Source organism: Misgurnus anguillicaudatus, unplaced genomic scaffold (assembly GCF_027580225.2).
Source record: "Misgurnus anguillicaudatus unplaced genomic scaffold, ASM2758022v2 HiC_scaffold_28, whole genome shotgun sequence".
Classification (NCBI taxonomy): domain Eukaryota; kingdom Metazoa; phylum Chordata; class Actinopteri; order Cypriniformes; family Cobitidae; genus Misgurnus; species Misgurnus anguillicaudatus.
Window position 1 is genome coordinate 8,334,291 of NW_027395278.1, and position 18,624 is coordinate 8,352,914.

Sequence of the window (18,624 nt, forward strand, 5' to 3'; positions counted from 1 at the left end):
ACACCTGCCGCAATGAAGCGCAAAACGCGATGCAAGTGTTTTTTCTAGTTTCAGCCCAGTGCAGTATTCATTTTCATGTTCAGTGCTACGTTGTTTGAATAGCAAATGCATTTGCGGCCATTTTATGCTCCCAATAGACGTTCTGTGTTTAGGCACATTGTTGGTGCGTTGCTATTTTGAGGCAACTAAAATAGACTACGCCATTGACCAAATAAGATCTTGTCTAAAGTCTAGGCGGCAAAAAGAATCAAAGGTTTAAATACAAAAAAGAATAATTTCAATACAAATAAATAAAACACATTTTTTTACATCAATCTTAAACTGGTGGTCTTCTTCCTCCACTTAGTTTTTTAGTTTACAAATTCTGATTTACAAATTCCGATATCTAAATGGGGAATTGGGGTGGTGGAGCGCTACTGGCTTTTAAAAGGGATGGGATTTAAGACTCTTATTGGCTTATTCCATGTTATGCCCAAAACACAGCCATTACTCATTAAGAGAATAGGAACAAACCCTTTTAGACTGTGTGCCGTGCGCTTTTTGATCATGCACTTTAATCGTTAAAATAGGGCCCCAAATGTCACACATCTTATAAAGTATGTTTACATTGCCAAAGAACCAGTAACATTACAAACCTACATAAATGTTACACGCATAAATGCCTGCATAAGATTAAAGTTTTTAAATAAATATGAAACTAGGATTTGTTTTGATAGTTTTTTTTATATTTTATATAAAGTTTAATGGCAATAGAAGAATGCTTTATTTGTGGTTAACACTCTGTATGGTTAACAGCTTTGCATATTGATTTGATATTGTCTCTTAGCTAGATCATTCGTTTTCAGCCAACATAAACTTTCAGAGTAACACCTTGGATCTTTCTATTATTTTTGGTTTTATGATGATGCAATCTAATTCCTGTCTCCTGTCAGATTTAGGTGACTTCCTCCTCACACTAAAATGGGCAGGATTGTGTGAAGTTAGATCCAGGGGGTGTATTGAGGGCAGGGGTTTATGGAAGCACTGCCATGCTGCTAATCTGACAGTTGAAACACTTCTTGATTTTCGGCCTTGCAGCTGGAGGTCGTTCACTGTAAAAAACCCAATTAATGTAATGTTGGATGGGCAAAAATATATAAGTTAAACCAATATTCTTGCTTGGGCTTAGTTGAAAAGACTATTTTAAGTCTGCATAAATCTATTTTAAAACATTAAAGGGGACATTCCACAAGACGTTTTTAAGATATTAAATAAATCTTTGATGTCCTCAGAGTACATGTGTGAAGTTTTAGCTCAAAATACCATATAGATAATTTATTGTGGCATGTTAAAATTGTGCATTTTTGCTCAGACCCATAAAGTGCCTGTTTTTGTGTGTATCCCTTTAAATCCAAATGAGCTGCTCAGGTGGGCGGAGTCTCAAGCACTCGCGCTGTAGACAAGGCATTGGATTCTCTTACGAAAGAAGTTAGTAAAAGATGTTCAGCATTAGAGAGTTCTTTGTGTTTTTGTTAAATAAAGAAAATAAACAGGGTGTGCATTCTGACATTTCTGTCTCCGCCAGCTGTCTCTTAAAACACTTTACAAAAATCAGTTGAAACTCTGCGAATACTCGTCACACAAACATGATACACATATCCAAAGAAAGCCTGAAATATCTACTTTTAAACAAGCTAATTATAATCGAAAACAAATATTGCCTGTTTTTATAATCTGCATTGAAGTAAAGAGAGTGCGGTTTTTCCTGGCTGACTTCATTATCTTTAATGTGGTCACGCCCACAGGCGGTACCGCTGTTGACATGGTAATGAAGACACGAGCTGTTCAAACCATAACAAGCAAAGCGTAAAGTTTTATCAGATTTAAAGACTTTACCGCATGTTTGGATGATAAACTTACACACACATGAGGAATATCTTCATTTATGTCTGGACATTGAGGAAGAGAAGCGTTTATCTTTAACGTTACCTAAGAAGAAGAACAATGGAAGACACACTGGAGGAGGATATTTTCCTGATGAAACTGTAAGTCATTTATCTTTATTTATATTTGCTATGTAATATGCTTATGGCTTGTGCAGTTCAGCCTACACATGCGACCTCAGCAGACTGCACGCTTCGGATTGAAAAACTTTTGCATTGTTTACAAACGAGGATGCGTGATGGTCATGTAATGGCAGATGCTGTGTTAGACACAGTTATTCACTTTCGTTTTCTTCATGGCAACTTGGAGTAAGGCTGCACTGCAAGATCTTTTAAGTGTGTGCTGTAATATGATTCCATACATTGTTTACAATTCCATCCATTGCGCTTTACACGCAACACCGTTTTCATGAGCGCCGCGGAGACGCGAGCTCCCGCACATGGACGCCATATGCGATGTGTTTTTAAAGTTCATATGCGCTTACAGAAACGCGTTATAAACAGAAGCTAGACGATTGATGGGCATCTTAAAAAACAGTAATCTGAAAACAGCTTTTTATAAAACTAATCACTGCAGATGTTTATCTGAGATGTTCTGAATTTAGTCCAAATGTACATGATAGTTGATCTGAATGTAGTGCTATCAGTGAAATTTACCCATGTATGTAAGGGTATTTCTGTGGACAATTTATGCTAACAGCTGTTTATAACTCTCTTACAGGTCTGCATCCCTTTCATCAGTACAAAACTATGAAGTGGAAAAACATATTTACACTTTTTGGACATAAAGTTATATGGTAACATGAGCCACATGAGCAGCTCTGTTGTTGATCAGTTTCTAAGTTTATACAAGTTAAGTTTTTGAATAGGGTTTGTTTCCAAATAAACTGAAAATGTCCTACTGACCTTCATTTCTATTTTGATTATGTTGTTAACTTAACTTAATAAACCTCAAACAAACATGTATACATTTGTCCTCACATTCTTTACTGTAGTTCACTCTCAGATTCCTGCCTAAAGGCTTATTATGCAGCTCATTATGCGAGTCTTTTATTTCCTGAAAGCAATATGCTCATAATATTACTGTTATTTGGTCACAAAATGTAATTGTAAGAGTTGTTCAGGCATAAATGTACGTGCTTAAAGTAAAAAAATGCGGCAGGTTAATAAAGATAGTGTCTATTTAAAAATGTGCTCTGACACTTTCGGAGATGAGCTCCAGAGGATCACCGCGGGCCCTCAGCACTCATACCTGCCCAATGCAGTCTCGCATTTGCAAGTCCTTCAGAAATCAACCGCTGGCTCTGATATCTCTGTGGCCTTTAAACATGGGATTTAATTCATTTTTATTTCTTATACTTAATAATGAAAGGATTATGTTTTAAATAAAAGTTTAGGATTGCACTTAATTGATAGTGAGCTGAGTGATGTATCATGTAAGTTACTCTGCTGTCTGTTGATATGACTGGACTCTGTCTGCCTGTGAGTTTAAACTCCGAAGCAGAAGGAGCGTGTGGAGAAATAGTCCCAATACATAACAATTTTAAATAAAACTTCTAAATGTGTGTGCGTGTGTTTTAAATTTAAAATGTCTTTAGTCAGAAGGATCTGGATCACAGGTCATTTCATCTGAGATCAAGCCCCCTGTATCTGCTGGAATCACTTACTTGCCACCAGTTTCACACAAGTCATCAGCCGTTTTCTCAAGTTCACGTCAGGTAAGTGGTAGTAAATAAATGTTAATTGTTAATAATGTTTAATTACGTGTGATGTCTGAGGGAACTTTGGCCTAACATTAACATTATTTTAGGGAATAAAGTCTTTCACCGTCAAGCTTTATTACATTGAACATGTATTTATGTATGTGTGTTTATTTTCTCTTTTTATCAAATCAGAGCGGTGATGATGTGGAGAGGCAGACCAGAGAGATGGCGAGACTGTCTCCTCCTGCAACTGTTACAGGTGGAAGAAGATGATATCCTAAATGGCCTTGCAGATGTTCTGACTGACTTTGGAGTGCTTGTTGGACTGTTTTAGGCTTTCTATTTAGAGTAGACTTAATTCTGTATGTTCAGTCTGTATGTTAAGTGATGGTAATAAATTAAAGCTTTTGTTTTTATGTGACTGAAGTTAATCATTTTGTTAACAACATAAAATTATTTGATAATAAAAAAATTCCAAATAATAAGTTACAATTAATGTAGTCTCAGCCTCAGACGTCACACCCACAGAATGTTGGCTAAATGTCTGATGTTTATTGTACACTTGTCTGGAAACCCTGTGGGAATGTCGAAGTCGTCTTTGATTGGTTGAAATATACAGGATGTCCAGGAGACGCCAGTGTCGCGATTAGTTTTAGTCCCTGTAAAACAAAGCTCTGACATTCCATTGAGGAAGAGAATCAGTCATGTTCACGTGGATAATAATGACCAGTTAACATGATCAGCTAAACATTGGATTCTCAAAAATATGCAAAGTTCGCGGCATAGACTCTCTAAATGACATCCAAGAGTTTAGCTTGAGGCAGTTGGTGGAGTCCAAAAGTTTGGTTCTCCTGAATTGCTTATATGTGTTATAAAGTGAAGAGATATGCTTGAAACAGATGTTTACTGGGATGGTCTCTTGTTGTGGCTGTTGATGAAGTGCTATTTAGATGCTATTCGGTTGCGGCTGGTTATTTCAATAACTGACTTGTTGCCAGCCGCCTCGTTATTGTGGGGAGTCCGAAACGTGACGATAGGCGAAACAAACTGTGATTGGTTGTTTGAAATTTCCGTCAAACAGCCTTGTGGACGGGCTTTCTCCAGAAAAAGCAGTGAAAAATACCAGACCTTCAGTATTATACTACGCAAGACTATAATTAAAGTAACACATAAAACGGAGTAAATACCTACATTTGAATTGACAGAGTCTTTGTTCAGTTTTTAAAGATTCAACTGATTAAAACATTTTAGTTGAATGAACTATAAAGCTAGTTAAGCAAACATACTTTTTATATTTGAGTCAGGTTTGGGTCAACAAAAAAACAACAATGAAGGTAACACTTTGGAGACTAAAAATAATTAATTGACCCAACATAATTTTTTTATAGTGTAGGCTATTGGCCCCGCAGGCCTGTTTAAAGCCCTGGTTCCCAATGGCCTGGCTGTGCAAAGGTGGCTATTGAGCTGTGTTGCTCAATGGGACGACTCAAGATTGTGTCTTGCTTACACAGTTATTTCTCTCTATTGTCTCTCCATTGAGCTGTGAAGCTCATTGCGATGGCACAAGATTGAGTATTGCTTACCATTGTTTCTCTCTATTATTCCTGTAAATAAAATAAATACTAACCGACTCTCCAGAAATTATGACAAAATGTACATGTGTGGTATTGCTAAGTATATTGTTGGCCACTACTATGTGATGCTAAACCTCTGAAATGGAAGATCGTCTCTGTGGTATAAAGTGGTCAGTGTCAGGCCTTAGGATTTGGAATATTGTAGACCTACCACAACTTGCCAATTTGATATGGAGACATATTAAAGTATTTGAAGAGTGATGACTACGCTGTTTCCTGATTGTCCCAGGAGATTTAAATTGAAACTGCAGCGTGACAGTTTTTCCTGAAACAAAGGATTGTATTATTTTACAGCTGAAGGAATCTACACTTTAGATGAACAGTCAAGACTTGCCTACTACGGTGTCTGCTGCTTCACATGAATAGCCATGGCCAAGTGGGTATGCCTTGAGTTGGGGCTAATGTGTGTGAAGCATTGAGTTGTGTAATCGTTTGTGAATTACTTGTATACTTTTATAAAATACTGAGAAATAAAATTTGAAAACAACAATTCATGGAATAGTCACACATAGCCACACACAGAACTTCTCTAAACTGCAAGCAAGACCCTGTTTGCACCTGTTATTAAAGTTCCTATATTATGAAAAACTCACTTTTTTGGGGTTTTGGGGTGTTCTTTTGTGTCTCTGGTGCTTCCACACGCATACAAACTTGGAAAAAATTAAATCCATGCTGTTTTGAGTGAGAACCAGATTTCTGAATGTCCTCTGCCTTGAGTCTCAGGTTTTGCGGTTTCAAAATCAGCTCAATTGTGACACGCCTTGTCGCCACATTCCATTTGAATATTCTTGCCCACCACCCCACTACCCAGGTCTCCACCCACCAGGTAGCTAGAGCAGTCACTTCGCTGATATCCTCCAAACTGTTGTCATCGTTGATATCCTACATTATTATCATGTCTCACGGAAATAAAATGACAAGAAAAATGTTCACACATCTGAAACAGACTGGATTCAATTTGTGATCGTTATATCAACACAAATGTATGAAGTCCCCTTTATATTCTGCATGTTGTTATCCCGACTTCTGTCACAAAATACTACATTTATGATGCTAGAGCATCTGTATCTCAAAACAGAGACCATACACTGATGCTAAACCCGTAGACCTTTTAAACGGTGTATAGTAATGTTAATAATAGTATTAATGTTTGTAGATCATAGGCCTACAAAAAAACTGACATCACCCCACCCACAAATTGGTGCGCGTCGAGGGGGTGAACTAAGTAATAGTGTTTTGCCAAACTAAAAGTGTTTTGCCAAACTAACCAAGACCGGGCCTTACCGACCAGGACTTTCCGACGAGCCTACCCCCGCGTCTCTATCACTTTCCCAAGATACAGTCCGGACCTCCCGCTAGCTTCTAGCAATTAGCATGGTGTCCACAAGCAGTATAAATTCCCCGCCGGGTCTAAATTTCTGTAATTTGCGAAAGGAATGGGTTTGAAAATGTTTTTTAAACAGGAATAAGTTAGTGTTGTCCAGGGCAAAACGAGTGTATTGTGGAGACGGCTACATCACAATTTACACTTGAAGCCAATCATTATATGTAATGAGTTTCTTCTCCTGGAGTGTACTTATTAGTGCTACTTTTTGGTTGATATGTCTGTTGGCATAATAATACATAAACGGTTAATATTAATATATAATACACAATATATGGTCTGTACTACTCGCGCAATACCATTGCGCGTGCGCACATGACGTTAGTAGTGGGGCGTGACAAAAGGAGCAGCAGCTCATAAATATGTGATGACCACCTCAAAACGACACAAACATTGCTGTTTTATCATTTAAACTCAAACATTGAATATCGTACGCATTAACTACTGGGTAGATTCACTAGTACATTTATAGTAAGTGCATGGAAACAGGACTGTAAAATAAAGTGTTGACAGTTATTACACAGGACCTACCACCTAAGTTATAGCATAATATACATATGACACTGTGAGGCAACCCCTGAAAACATTTCAAACTCACGCACATCAGCGAATGAAACACCATTAATAAAGCAGATGGAAAGCCCTGTAAAATAAAGCAGATGGAAAGCCCTGTAAAATAAAGCTGATGGAAAGCCCTGTAAAATAAAGCAGATGGGCGAAGAATAGAGCATAGCCTACTCCAGCAGTCCAGTCCACATATGATTATCATGATGTTTTACATATTTCTGTTGAGGAGAAACAAGCAATTTGGGGTGAATTTGGTTCTCTGGTCTGTTAACACTAGAGACACCTTTGCCCCTCTGTGGCACATGCGCTTCATAAACCCTTAAAGTGTCACCGTATGTGACTGTGCAGAGTTATAGTACGTGTTTACGTGTAGTACAGTCTGTGGATATAGACTGTACTACACGTTTTTTGCTTATTTTGTTAAAAAGCATGATCAACGTAAGTCCTCATATGATAATAACAAGGAACGATGCTTCTAACGACAGGTGAACAGCTGTCGTTCCAACGACACAAGTTACCGATGCAGTTTGCGAATGTTCGTTTGAACGATGATTTCGGGAAACACCAAATTGTTGATAATAGTAACGATGGAACTTACGATGTTTGTTGGCTAACGATGCTTTTGGGAAACGCACCCCAGGTGAGGAAGAGTGGAGAATTATGGGAAACGGAGTCCAATGATGATGATGGGGAAAACAGACAGGGAGACAGAAAAGAATTGTAACAGTACTCCCCCTCCCAGGAGGGAACAAAGTACTACCTGGGGAGGGTGGCCATCCTGACACCAGGAGTCAAGGAGGTGCAGCCTGCACCGGGAGTCAAGGAGGAGCCGGCAGGGCAGGAAGCCACGGAGGTGTCGGCCTAGCAGGAATACAGACAACCACAGTGGCCGGTGACGCAGGAGACAGACGTGTAGGAGAGGCTCATGGCCACTGTGGCCATATGCTTATAGCCCCCCTCAAAAAATCCTTGGGGAAGCTCCGGGAGGCCTATGTGGCCCAGACGCACCCCAACACCAGCGCCATCACTGCCACTGAGTTCAGGGATGCCAGCACCATCACTGGCACTGAGCACAGTGGGCACTAGGCTAAGTTTAGGAAAACCAGCGGGCTATGGGCTGAGTTCAGGGACGTCAGCTAATACTGTCTATACATATTGTACTGGCAACTTGGAAGACAAATTGTTGGAATTTTTTGCTTTTACACATGTATTTAAAGAATACAGAGTATTTAAAGAATTCTCAAGCCACATTTCTTTCACTTTTAAAGTTAAATATACATTATAAATACATCAGTAATCTATTTATTTTGGTTAAGTTCAAGGTTGGAGTATGTAAGAAATACCTGACTACAGTTACATTTAACACATCCCTGAGGTTGTTGTGGCAACATGATCCAATACTTGCATATACAATCATTCAAATAATTTAAAAATACATTTATTCAAATAAATGTATATATTTATTCTAATAATTTGACAATTTTGAGTCAATTATTCAACTGATATCACTGCTACCACATCTACATGTGTTTTCCTGGGATGTTTTTTTTTTATTTCCATCCCTGAATTGTTATTAGAACACCACAAGTTAATCATTTTGGTTAAAAATTGTCCACCCCTTCATTAATTGTTAGAAACATCAAAAATAATCCAAATTTTTGGATTTTCCAAATGAGATCCCTTTAATATTTCAGTTGTCTGTTCTAGACAGCAAGTAAAGTTTCAAGTTTTTTGTGTGTAAGATGCTTCTGAGAGGAGACAGAAATGCCCAAAAATATCACACATGTCTCCAATAGAGTTTCCAAAAAAATCACATCCAAGAAGAGATAGAAATGGCAAAAAATATGTCACAACGAGGGAGCAAGCAGACTAATGAAATATGAAAGCAACGGGATGGCTGTGCCTCGCATGAAGTTTTACCAGCCCTGAAATTAATGCTGTGGATAGCCAAAAAAATGTGCTAACACTATAAAGGTATATAGTTTAATCAGAGCCGACCGTAGACTTTTGGAGGCCCTAAGCAACTTTGTGAAGGGGCCCTGTCAGGGGGTTCATAAAAACCCATTCACTGTCTCTGCTTAAATTTAGGTATAAACATAAATGTGTTCTTAATCTTTTTACTTCACCTTCATGGTGCTTTTTGTCTTTTCTGATCCAGACAGATGACTTTAAAACATATCCATATATTAAATAATATGTCAACAGGCACGCCAACTGCATGCAGAGCTGCACAGACCGACTAACATCTGGAATTAAGTGAGATCATACAGCTTGTTATGCTTTCGAATGGACCTCGCAGCACAATGATGTTACTCCCCAGTTGGTCTGTGCAGCGCCGCATAAAGTTAATAGCAAGGGGCCCTAGTGGTTTGGGGCCCTATACACAGCTTGCATACAGAGGATCACCTCTGAGTTTACTTGTCCTTATAATGTCTGTTAATTGATTGCAGGTACATTTACAAGCACAGCTCTCAACAATTTTCCATGTGGTTTCATATCAAGCTTTTAACTCATTAACCGCCAGCCTTTTTGAGAAAAGTTGCCCACCTGCATTTTTGTGATTTTAACAAAATTTTCACAAAATTCCTTGCAGGAAAAATTATTTTCTATAAATATATAGGCTAAACATACAAATTATATCAAATTAAAGAACACACCCTCTGCTTTCAAACAAACAATAAACAAACAAACAAACAAACAAAATGGGAAAAAACGTTTCATTATATATTTACTTTTTCTACTTAATTTACCACTGAAATATGGATATTTCTCTTCAAAAATACAACATTTTGACCAAAAAGCTTAAAAAATTGCGTTTTTGTAAAGAAATTTATGTTAGAGATCAGACTCAGAATGACTATCAAACATAAACGCAGTTAAAATAAATCATTATCTCTTTTTAACTTCCGTTTTTGATAAATTCGTTCTGGTGGATAAAAGCGGTATTACACTTTCACTTTGAAATTCGTCCAGAAAGGCACGTTTATTAGTTAAATATGAACTTATAAATGACGAGATAACTCGTCAATGGCGGTGAATGAGTTAAGGTCAATCTGTCTGACACTTGCACATAATCGGCAAGCAGGCTCATTAGCACATCATTAACATTTTCTGAAATGTGAACGATTGCAAAAAAAGAGTTTTTTTTTATTAAAATAACGTTTCCAAAAAAGTGTCAGTCGTTCATCCACTCGAAACAGGGTGATCGGCACTTTCACATTCGCTTTGCAGCCCTCTATCGGCCAAAACCGCACTAAAGAAGTTTTCAACCGTCGGGTAGCGGTCCTGTAGTTCGAGTGAAAACTACAAAAACTTGCTTTACTGCAGACCTACAATCCAATCCAACCCAGCTATGCTGCAGTATTTACAACAGTGAGTAATGGACAATTACGCTTCTAACCTGTAGGGAGAGCAAAGAGCAAAAACTCTTTAGTGTTGCTTTAAGTGATTTTCAAATCAAATTGTTTATATCACTACATGCTTTACACAAAGGGTCCAGACATCATCTGTTATCCAAGTTCATAAGTTTTTTATGAAATTGTGTGTTTGAGTAAGCATCCTAGGCTGGCAGTGCTTTTGCAATGCCTAGGGCATTTTCTCTGGCTGCAGTGGTGATGTTGAACTGCAACCACATATTGTGTCTTTTCTCTCATCCCTAGCCAATGGAGAATTTCCTCCGGTAGCTCCCACAAGCCCTCCACAAGCGTTGTTCACACCAAGCATTGAGAACATCAAGACTACTACACCACTTTATGGAGGGCCTGGAGCATTTTCTTTCCAACCCACGTTGACGGAATGTGAGTTTTATCAAGTCTTTTTCTTATTTAAAATAGTTTCCACCCTTTTTATAATGCTTGTTTTTTGAAAATGTGCAGCTTGTTTTTACGTACATTTCAAAGTCTAGGTTACACTTTTAAACAGTGTTTAGTTGATTGGTAACACTTTACAATAAGGTTGTATCTGTTAACAATTAGTTAATGCATTACCTAACATGAACTAACAATGGATAATACTTTGGTTACACTTTATTTTACGGCGTCACGGTTACAGTGTAATTATATATTTAATTATACAACAGTTCTTTCTGGTTCTCGAATCTGATTGGCTAAGAGCTATGCTAAGCAGGCTCATCTCTGAATGGAAAAACACAGACTCTCACTCTCCGTGTGTCTCATTAGTTTACTAGCTCATAAATCAGTCTGTGAATCCCCAATCGGAAGTTATTATTCCGTCAAAGATCAGCACTTTTTGATGTTACGTTAAAGTTAATGGGAGAAATGTCTTGTCACATCGTGTGGACGATTAACACTTGGAAAGAGGAATATAAACACTCGTTTTTTTTCTGGGGCTATATCTCATCAGAACGCGAAAACACCGTGGAACTGCAGGTAAGCACCGCAGCTTTTAAATGTGGACATTGATCATTTACTTTAACGTGACGTGACTATTAAAACATACGTTATTTATAAGCAGCATGTAAAAACATCTCTCTGACACTTATAAAAAAACTTTTATATAGTACTGACAAGAACAAAAGTTTCTCTCATTAAGAATAAATGAGAAAGCAATAGTAACGTTATACAAGTAGTTTTATTAACTTTTACCTCGCGCCAAAACAATAACAACACACAAGACACTAAATATGAATTAAAAAACAAGTAATAGTTTGATCATGACACCAAATACTGCTGATTTGATCTCATTTTGACGATCATAAACAAACAAGGCCAACATGAGAGCCAGGGTATCTCTGTCAGAGATGTAGCCCAGAGAGGGCGGTGGTCAGCGGGGCGAGTGAACACTGACGTCCGCTCATGCTTTGGTTCTCATTCGTACCGAATCTCACTAAGCAAACGTTCAAACAGGCGCTATCTTTACTAATCGACTGCAGATTTAAATATAATACATATACATTCTCGACTGAACTAATCTTAAAACTACACTTTGTGACTAAGAAACGGTAATATAAAGTAACGGCTTTTCCGTCCATTGAGTTGTTATGAGCTTCAAAGCAGCCGAAAGTTTTACCTGTCATTCTGGCCGCCCTCAAATCTGTGGCGGAAGAAGTAGTTCTCAAACAAAGAGGCTTTTAAAATAACTCAGTTGTTGTTTTCTAGTTTTCGTTTTTCAAACGTGTGCCGGCGAACTGTTGTATAACGGCCTCGTGCCTCTGGCCTAATCACAGCCGTGATGATATAGAGCTATATCACACGACTCCGAGAGCGATATTGCTTAAGTACTAAGTAATAATCATCAACAACATGTACTTACTATAGAGTTGGGGTTAGATATAGGGTTTGGTTTAGGATTAGTTGCATGTAATTATGCATAATTAACTGTTATTACTATAATAATTACATGTCACATGTGTAACAAAGACACCGTAAAATAAAGTGTTACCACTTTAGCATTTATTAATTGTAGGTCATGTTAATTCCGGCATTTACCAATATACTTATAAAATCAAGCATTGTACTAAATTAATGCACCATGAACTAACATGAATAACTGTATTGACATTAACTAACATTAACAAAACATTAATACATGCTGAAAAACTATATTGTTTATTGCCTGTTCATGTAATGCATTTACTAATGTTTACTAATACAACCTTATTGTAAAGTGTTGATCAAAAAGCGCCATACATATTTTACTGACAGTGAAGCATCCTGTCCATGTGTTTAAAAAGAAACAAGAATGCTTTCACAGAGTTATGTACCTCAAACACAATGGCACCTAATTCAGAGTCCAGACCACGTAATTCCTTCTGTGCACACTGAAATTGTTGAAATGCTTGAGTACACCAAATACACTCTCAGAAAAAAGGTTTAAAACTGTACCTTTTCTGTCACTGGTGTAGTACCATCAAAGGTTCAGTTTTGTACCTTTTATGGGTATACAACACATTGAAATGTTGTACCTTTTGGGGTACAATATTATACCTTAAGCACATATTTTGTACCTTTAAAGGTACAGTTAAATGTTTTGTACCACTAACATTTATTTGTTACAAAATTGGTCCTTAAAATGTACAGAATAGGTCCTTAAGGTATAATATTGTACCCCAAAAGGTACAACATTTCAATGTGTTGTATACCAATAAAAGGTACAAAACTGAACCTTTGAGGGTACCACCCCAGTGACAGAAAAGGTACAATTTTAAACCTTTTTTTTTCTGACAGTGTATGTTGGACTTCAAATGGATATGGAAGGCTTACAGAGATACTGTTTTTTGTGGAAGTCCAAATAGAAGTGAAATAAAACTGTGCCATCTGCTGGACTACTGTATTCCTGCATCATTTTCTTAAAATTAATGCTTAACGCCATTCACAACATTAGTTAAACAATGATTTTCTATTTCCATTTCTTGACTTCTATTGGCACTGCACATTTTAAACTTCATACAGTTTAGTTTAAGAAGCCCCCTCAAATGATATTAATGATCAGACGTGTTAAGGAAAGCATTCAACTTATGTGCAGAGCTGTGAGTCTTCATAGGCAAAATTGCATTACTGGTGTTTTGGATGCTTTTATGAACAAGAAATACCAGGCTAGTGAAAAGAATAGGTGTTCTGGTTCACCAATCACACCGGCAGATGGTCCACCAGTCACACCAGCACAGATAAGCTGGAACGTAATGATGATCTAAACTACTATTCTTTCAACAGACCTGTTAGGAAATAAGTTTGTTATATGAACTCTTTTAGATGACTTTGAAAATTTGTTCAACCAAATGCCAGACGTATCTGTTTGTCTGTAGATGACCTCACACCGTATCAGATTTAATAAATCTGAATGAACAGCTAATCTGCTATTTGTCAGAACTCATTATCAAAGTCTCACTCACACAAGGTCCTCTGCGCTGTAAGACAGCTTTGGCAGTAGGCACAATTAAAGCAACTTATTGATCTACTATCGCTCAACTGGAGTATTACCCTAGTAAAGCCAAGGTCATGGTTTTGTTTTGCTGATAATAGAGCAGAACAGAAATGTTAACTATGATCTTAAAAATCATTTAATCTGAAGAAGATGTATGGTTCAATCCTTGAAATTACGTTTGTAGACAAAAATATAGCTGTGCCAAACAGATTACTTTCTGTTAGTAGAAAACTAAAATTTTATTTTACAGTATTATTTTTGAAATAGATGACTTACACTTAATATTGAACGAGTGAGTTTGTCAAACTTTTGGCCTGTACTGTATGTTAAGATAGGTCATTGCAAGATGTTTTTAAGTTAAGGCAGTACTTATTTGGGGCGTTATTTTCTGTACGTGAATTGTGTTTCAGCACTGCTCCTCTGATCCTAATTAATCTGGTTTGAGACAAACGTATGGTTTGTCTGTGATCCCAGAATTAGAGTGATTCTGTCATTGTAAAGACAGTTAGAACGATGTCCTGCAGGGCACATATCCAAAAAAGTCATCTGAACTAGTAATATATGGCACTTTTGTTTTGACTAATTGAAAACCTTATGATTAAATACCAGGCCCAGCGCCACAGGAAGGGAAAGGGGGTGTGGCCCTTCAGAAAGAATTTGTTTGTGTAAAAGTTCTAGATGGTTAAAACTATTATATTGCTTTTTGTTTCTAAATGTTGCTTTTCTTTAAACTCACCTGTGAACAATTCTTGAACTTTTCTTAGAAACATCATAATTTTCTTTTTAAAAAATAGTTTATTCAGAAATGAAAATAGCCCATAATTTATCACCTTACTATCTTCAGCCAAACACAGAGTTTATATAAAAAAAAATATGATTTTAGAATAAAATACAACAAAGCTTTTTTATTGTGATGACACAGCCCTAGGAGAACTTTAAAAAAATGAGTTTTACAAAAAATCTAAACTTTGATGACATCATTAGAATCGTTGAATAAATATTTTGTGAATCCAGTCCGAGCTTACTTTATTCTTTCTTTCGACTTCTTCATCTAACATTCATCGATTTCTCCCTTTGTTATCATTGAGCCTCATTTTGTCTAGTGAAGCCCAGCTGAATAAGGGAGTTTGCCTTGTGCTGACTCAAACCTTCAGTGCTATGGAGAGATGGAGCATGTTCTTCTGTCAGATCAGCTTCCTCAGCCTTTATCTGCTTGATTACTTCCTCCGACTTCGCCTGCGTGATTGCTTGTCTGATGAGAAAAAAGAGACGGACCGCTAACCTCATGATAGACTGAGTTACGCCACTCAGCTTCCAATGACTCAGTCATTTCTACCAATCAAACATTCGAGAGCTTTAATAAAAGGAACCATAATTGGTGTTATTTGTCTGGCACAGAGAATATATTACAACTCAAACCTATAATGTTTGCTTTAAATCTAATTACATGTCTCTAGGTTATATCCCTAGCACAAAAAACCCAAAATCTCATATTTACCTGTTTTTGAAATGTATAAATCATTAAAGTCTTCTAGAATTTTTCTGCAGAAGACCTTCCATAGTTTTAAATATCTTTTTTGAACAGATTGTAAATTGACTTCAGATTTTTGATTGTGTATAGCAAAACTTGCTATATATTTTTACCTAATTAAACTTTGTTCATCAAACTATGTGCTACAGCTGTAGTTACAGTGATACTTTTACTGAATAAGAAGCAGGCTTATCGTATGAAGATCACGCGTATTGATACGACAGTTGATGAATCTTTGGGCTTCTGTGTATGCAGCTATCAAGTGGATATTCCACACCTGCGGAGCCACAGGTCAGGATGGTCCAACACCAACTCAGTGCAGTAACTCCTATCGCAACAGTAATGTCAATGTTACTGTGGGCACTAAAGGACCATTCAAGGGCATCCAGATGTGGCGGGTTCCAGAGACAAGGAAATATAGGTGCACACAACACACTCTCGCACAATGTCCTGAACACTATAGGAAATATCTATGTTTATCCCTCATTAAGAGCTTAACAGAAGTTTGTGGACAATTAAATAGGAACATGTTCTTCTTCAGTACAGCTATGTAGGCTGTTATCAAGCTTTTTCAGGTAATTCAGGTAATTGTTGTTTTGAGAAAACACATTTCCTAAGTATTTAGACATATAATGACACTTAGCCCAGTCAGTCAAAGAAGCCAGAAATCTGCTAAAAAACAGATTAAAGTGTCTGTTAAATAGCTACATGCTTATTTGTGTTCAGAATCACAGCATATGGGGCAGCTGGTGGCCGAAGTGTCTTGGCTGTTCACAAGTCGCATGGAGTCTACATCACTGGAGATTTCCTGTTACAAAAAGATGAGCTGCTGTATATTCTAGTAGGACAGGAAGGAGAAGATGCCTGTCCTAATGTGAGTGAGCCATTTTATTAGTATTTCTATGTGTAGTATTTCTATTAGTATATCTCTTATTTGGCCAAAACAACATGGTTACCATCAATATGAACAGAGGTCATTACACTTTGCTACATGATACAAAGAATAGTAGACAACCTAAATGTTAAGTAGCAATTTACAGATCGATAAAAACTGGTTAATGTTATGGTAATACGTATTTTCAAAGTAATATTACTTTCAAACCACATAAAAGTAATTGCTGTGCAGTTTCCAGTCAATTACTGTGCATAACAATGTAAATTGCTTTATTATGAAGGAGTAAAATGTTGGTAAGTACATGGTTACTTTTAAATGTTATGGCATAATACCACAGTGATCAAAGAGACTAACCAATTAATTGTTAATAGTTAGATTTTAAAATGTAAAATTTGATCTGTTACTACCTCAAAAGAAATGAAGTAAATTCATAGAAACTACATGGTATGAGGGCTGTAAAATACAGCATTGCCTGTTCCTACTTAATTTCTCAGCTGTGTTGATATACCCATAAAGTATCCTCTTAGGGGGCATGCACACCAAAGCTTTTACGCCCGCGGTTTGTGCATATTTTCAATTGTTTCCAATGGAAGCTCTGCGTTTTTCAAATAAGCCAGCAGCTAGCGGTTTTCTTCGGCGCTAACAGATTCGGTAACTAGAAAAAATGCAACTATGCAGCAGAGATGATTTAGGTCTGTTACAAACGTCTATAAGCAAAGTATGCACACAAACGTACAGAATCATTGTGTCGCTGTTTATTTCCTATCAAATAAGTATGAAATTAACAGCATGTACATAAAAATATATATTAATAAGTACAGTAGCGGAGTGGCCATCGGGAGAGTCGGGACATTTCCCGGTGGGCCGGTAGTGTTTTGAGGCTGCGAGGGCCGGTCTGATAATGGATAATAGTTATACATTGCAAGTTATATAGCAACCCCGTCTGGCGGCCTGATGTGCGGTCGCTTCCCGCTGGTCAAACTGTGCAGCCTCTTTGCTCAACACAGTAGGCTATATAAAAGTGCTCAACCTGTTCGCCAGGTCCAACCATGTTTAGGATTTTTTTTAAATATAGGGGGATTATTGAACGGCCCCTCTCCAAATTGCCATAGCCTGTCGGCCTTTGATGTGAAAAGCCGCGTCGCCGAATACCTGTTTATTTCAGTACATATGCGGTCGGATTGATCCATCAAGCGGAGACTATTTGATAGAAAGTGTGGATTAAGGATGTTTAAAATCTCTAGCCTGGTGGTCAGTACTTGAATGGATAAAATCAGCACATTTGCAAAGGTTTATCTCCATATGGCTATATATAATAAATAAAATTTAGAATTGTAACTTTGCAGTATCACATTTTATATTTCCTACTATTAGATTTCTATTAGATTTCCATATTAATAGACGAGAGTATTCAACTGAAATATATAAATATCCTCACAACATTATTATTTCTCAAAACTTTGACAAAAATTATTTTCAAATGAACTGTATTCTTACAGTTATTCAAAGATGCACACATTATTCCGGATATGATTTGAATATTAAACGAGATAATATAACGGCAATGAACGTCTCATATGCCATTAAATATCCACATAACTTAATATAACAGCATAATGAAATGAATAAAAAGACAAGGAAGCAGGATTGGCATGTAAATTGTATTATTATTAGCGGGGAAAAAAGCAATATTACTGAAATAAACTCTGAGGTAATGCACCAAACACTTTAAAATAAATAAGCAATAACCGTGGAAAAAAACATTATTATCTCTCAAAACTTTATATGACAAAAATTATATTTAAAGGAAATATTCTTACAGTTATTCAAAGATGCACAAATTATTCCATATTACTCCGTTTATGAGCACATTCATCGCTGGTCTCGCTCTGTTATGTAATAGCTGATTGAGATGCACATCTCCGTCTTTGTATAGTAACTCATTTAGGAAAATTAGCCATGATTTAATGATGTTATTAATATTATGAAAAAAAAATTTTTTGGGGGGGGCAAATTGATTACGATTTGTATTACCCTAGTTTTACTACAAATAGGCTACAAGACATTTTTTTACCACTGAGGGCCGGTGGTATAAAGATAAACGTT

At 37.0% G+C, this 18,624-nt stretch overlaps 1 protein-coding gene across 1 annotated transcript in view; it reads left to right on the forward strand.

Annotated features, from left to right (window-relative positions):
• LOC141362609 (ALK tyrosine kinase receptor-like) overlaps window positions 1–18,624 on the forward strand; it is an 810,085-nt gene that overhangs the window by 729,729 nt on the left and 61,732 nt on the right. The window contains exons 11-13 of the mRNA XM_073864911.1: window positions 10,870–11,007; window positions 15,879–16,044; window positions 16,350–16,497. Of these exons, the coding sequence (XP_073721012.1) occupies window positions 10,870–11,007; window positions 15,879–16,044; window positions 16,350–16,497 (452 nt within the window). The remainder of the gene's footprint in view (window positions 1–10,869; window positions 11,008–15,878; window positions 16,045–16,349; window positions 16,498–18,624) is intronic.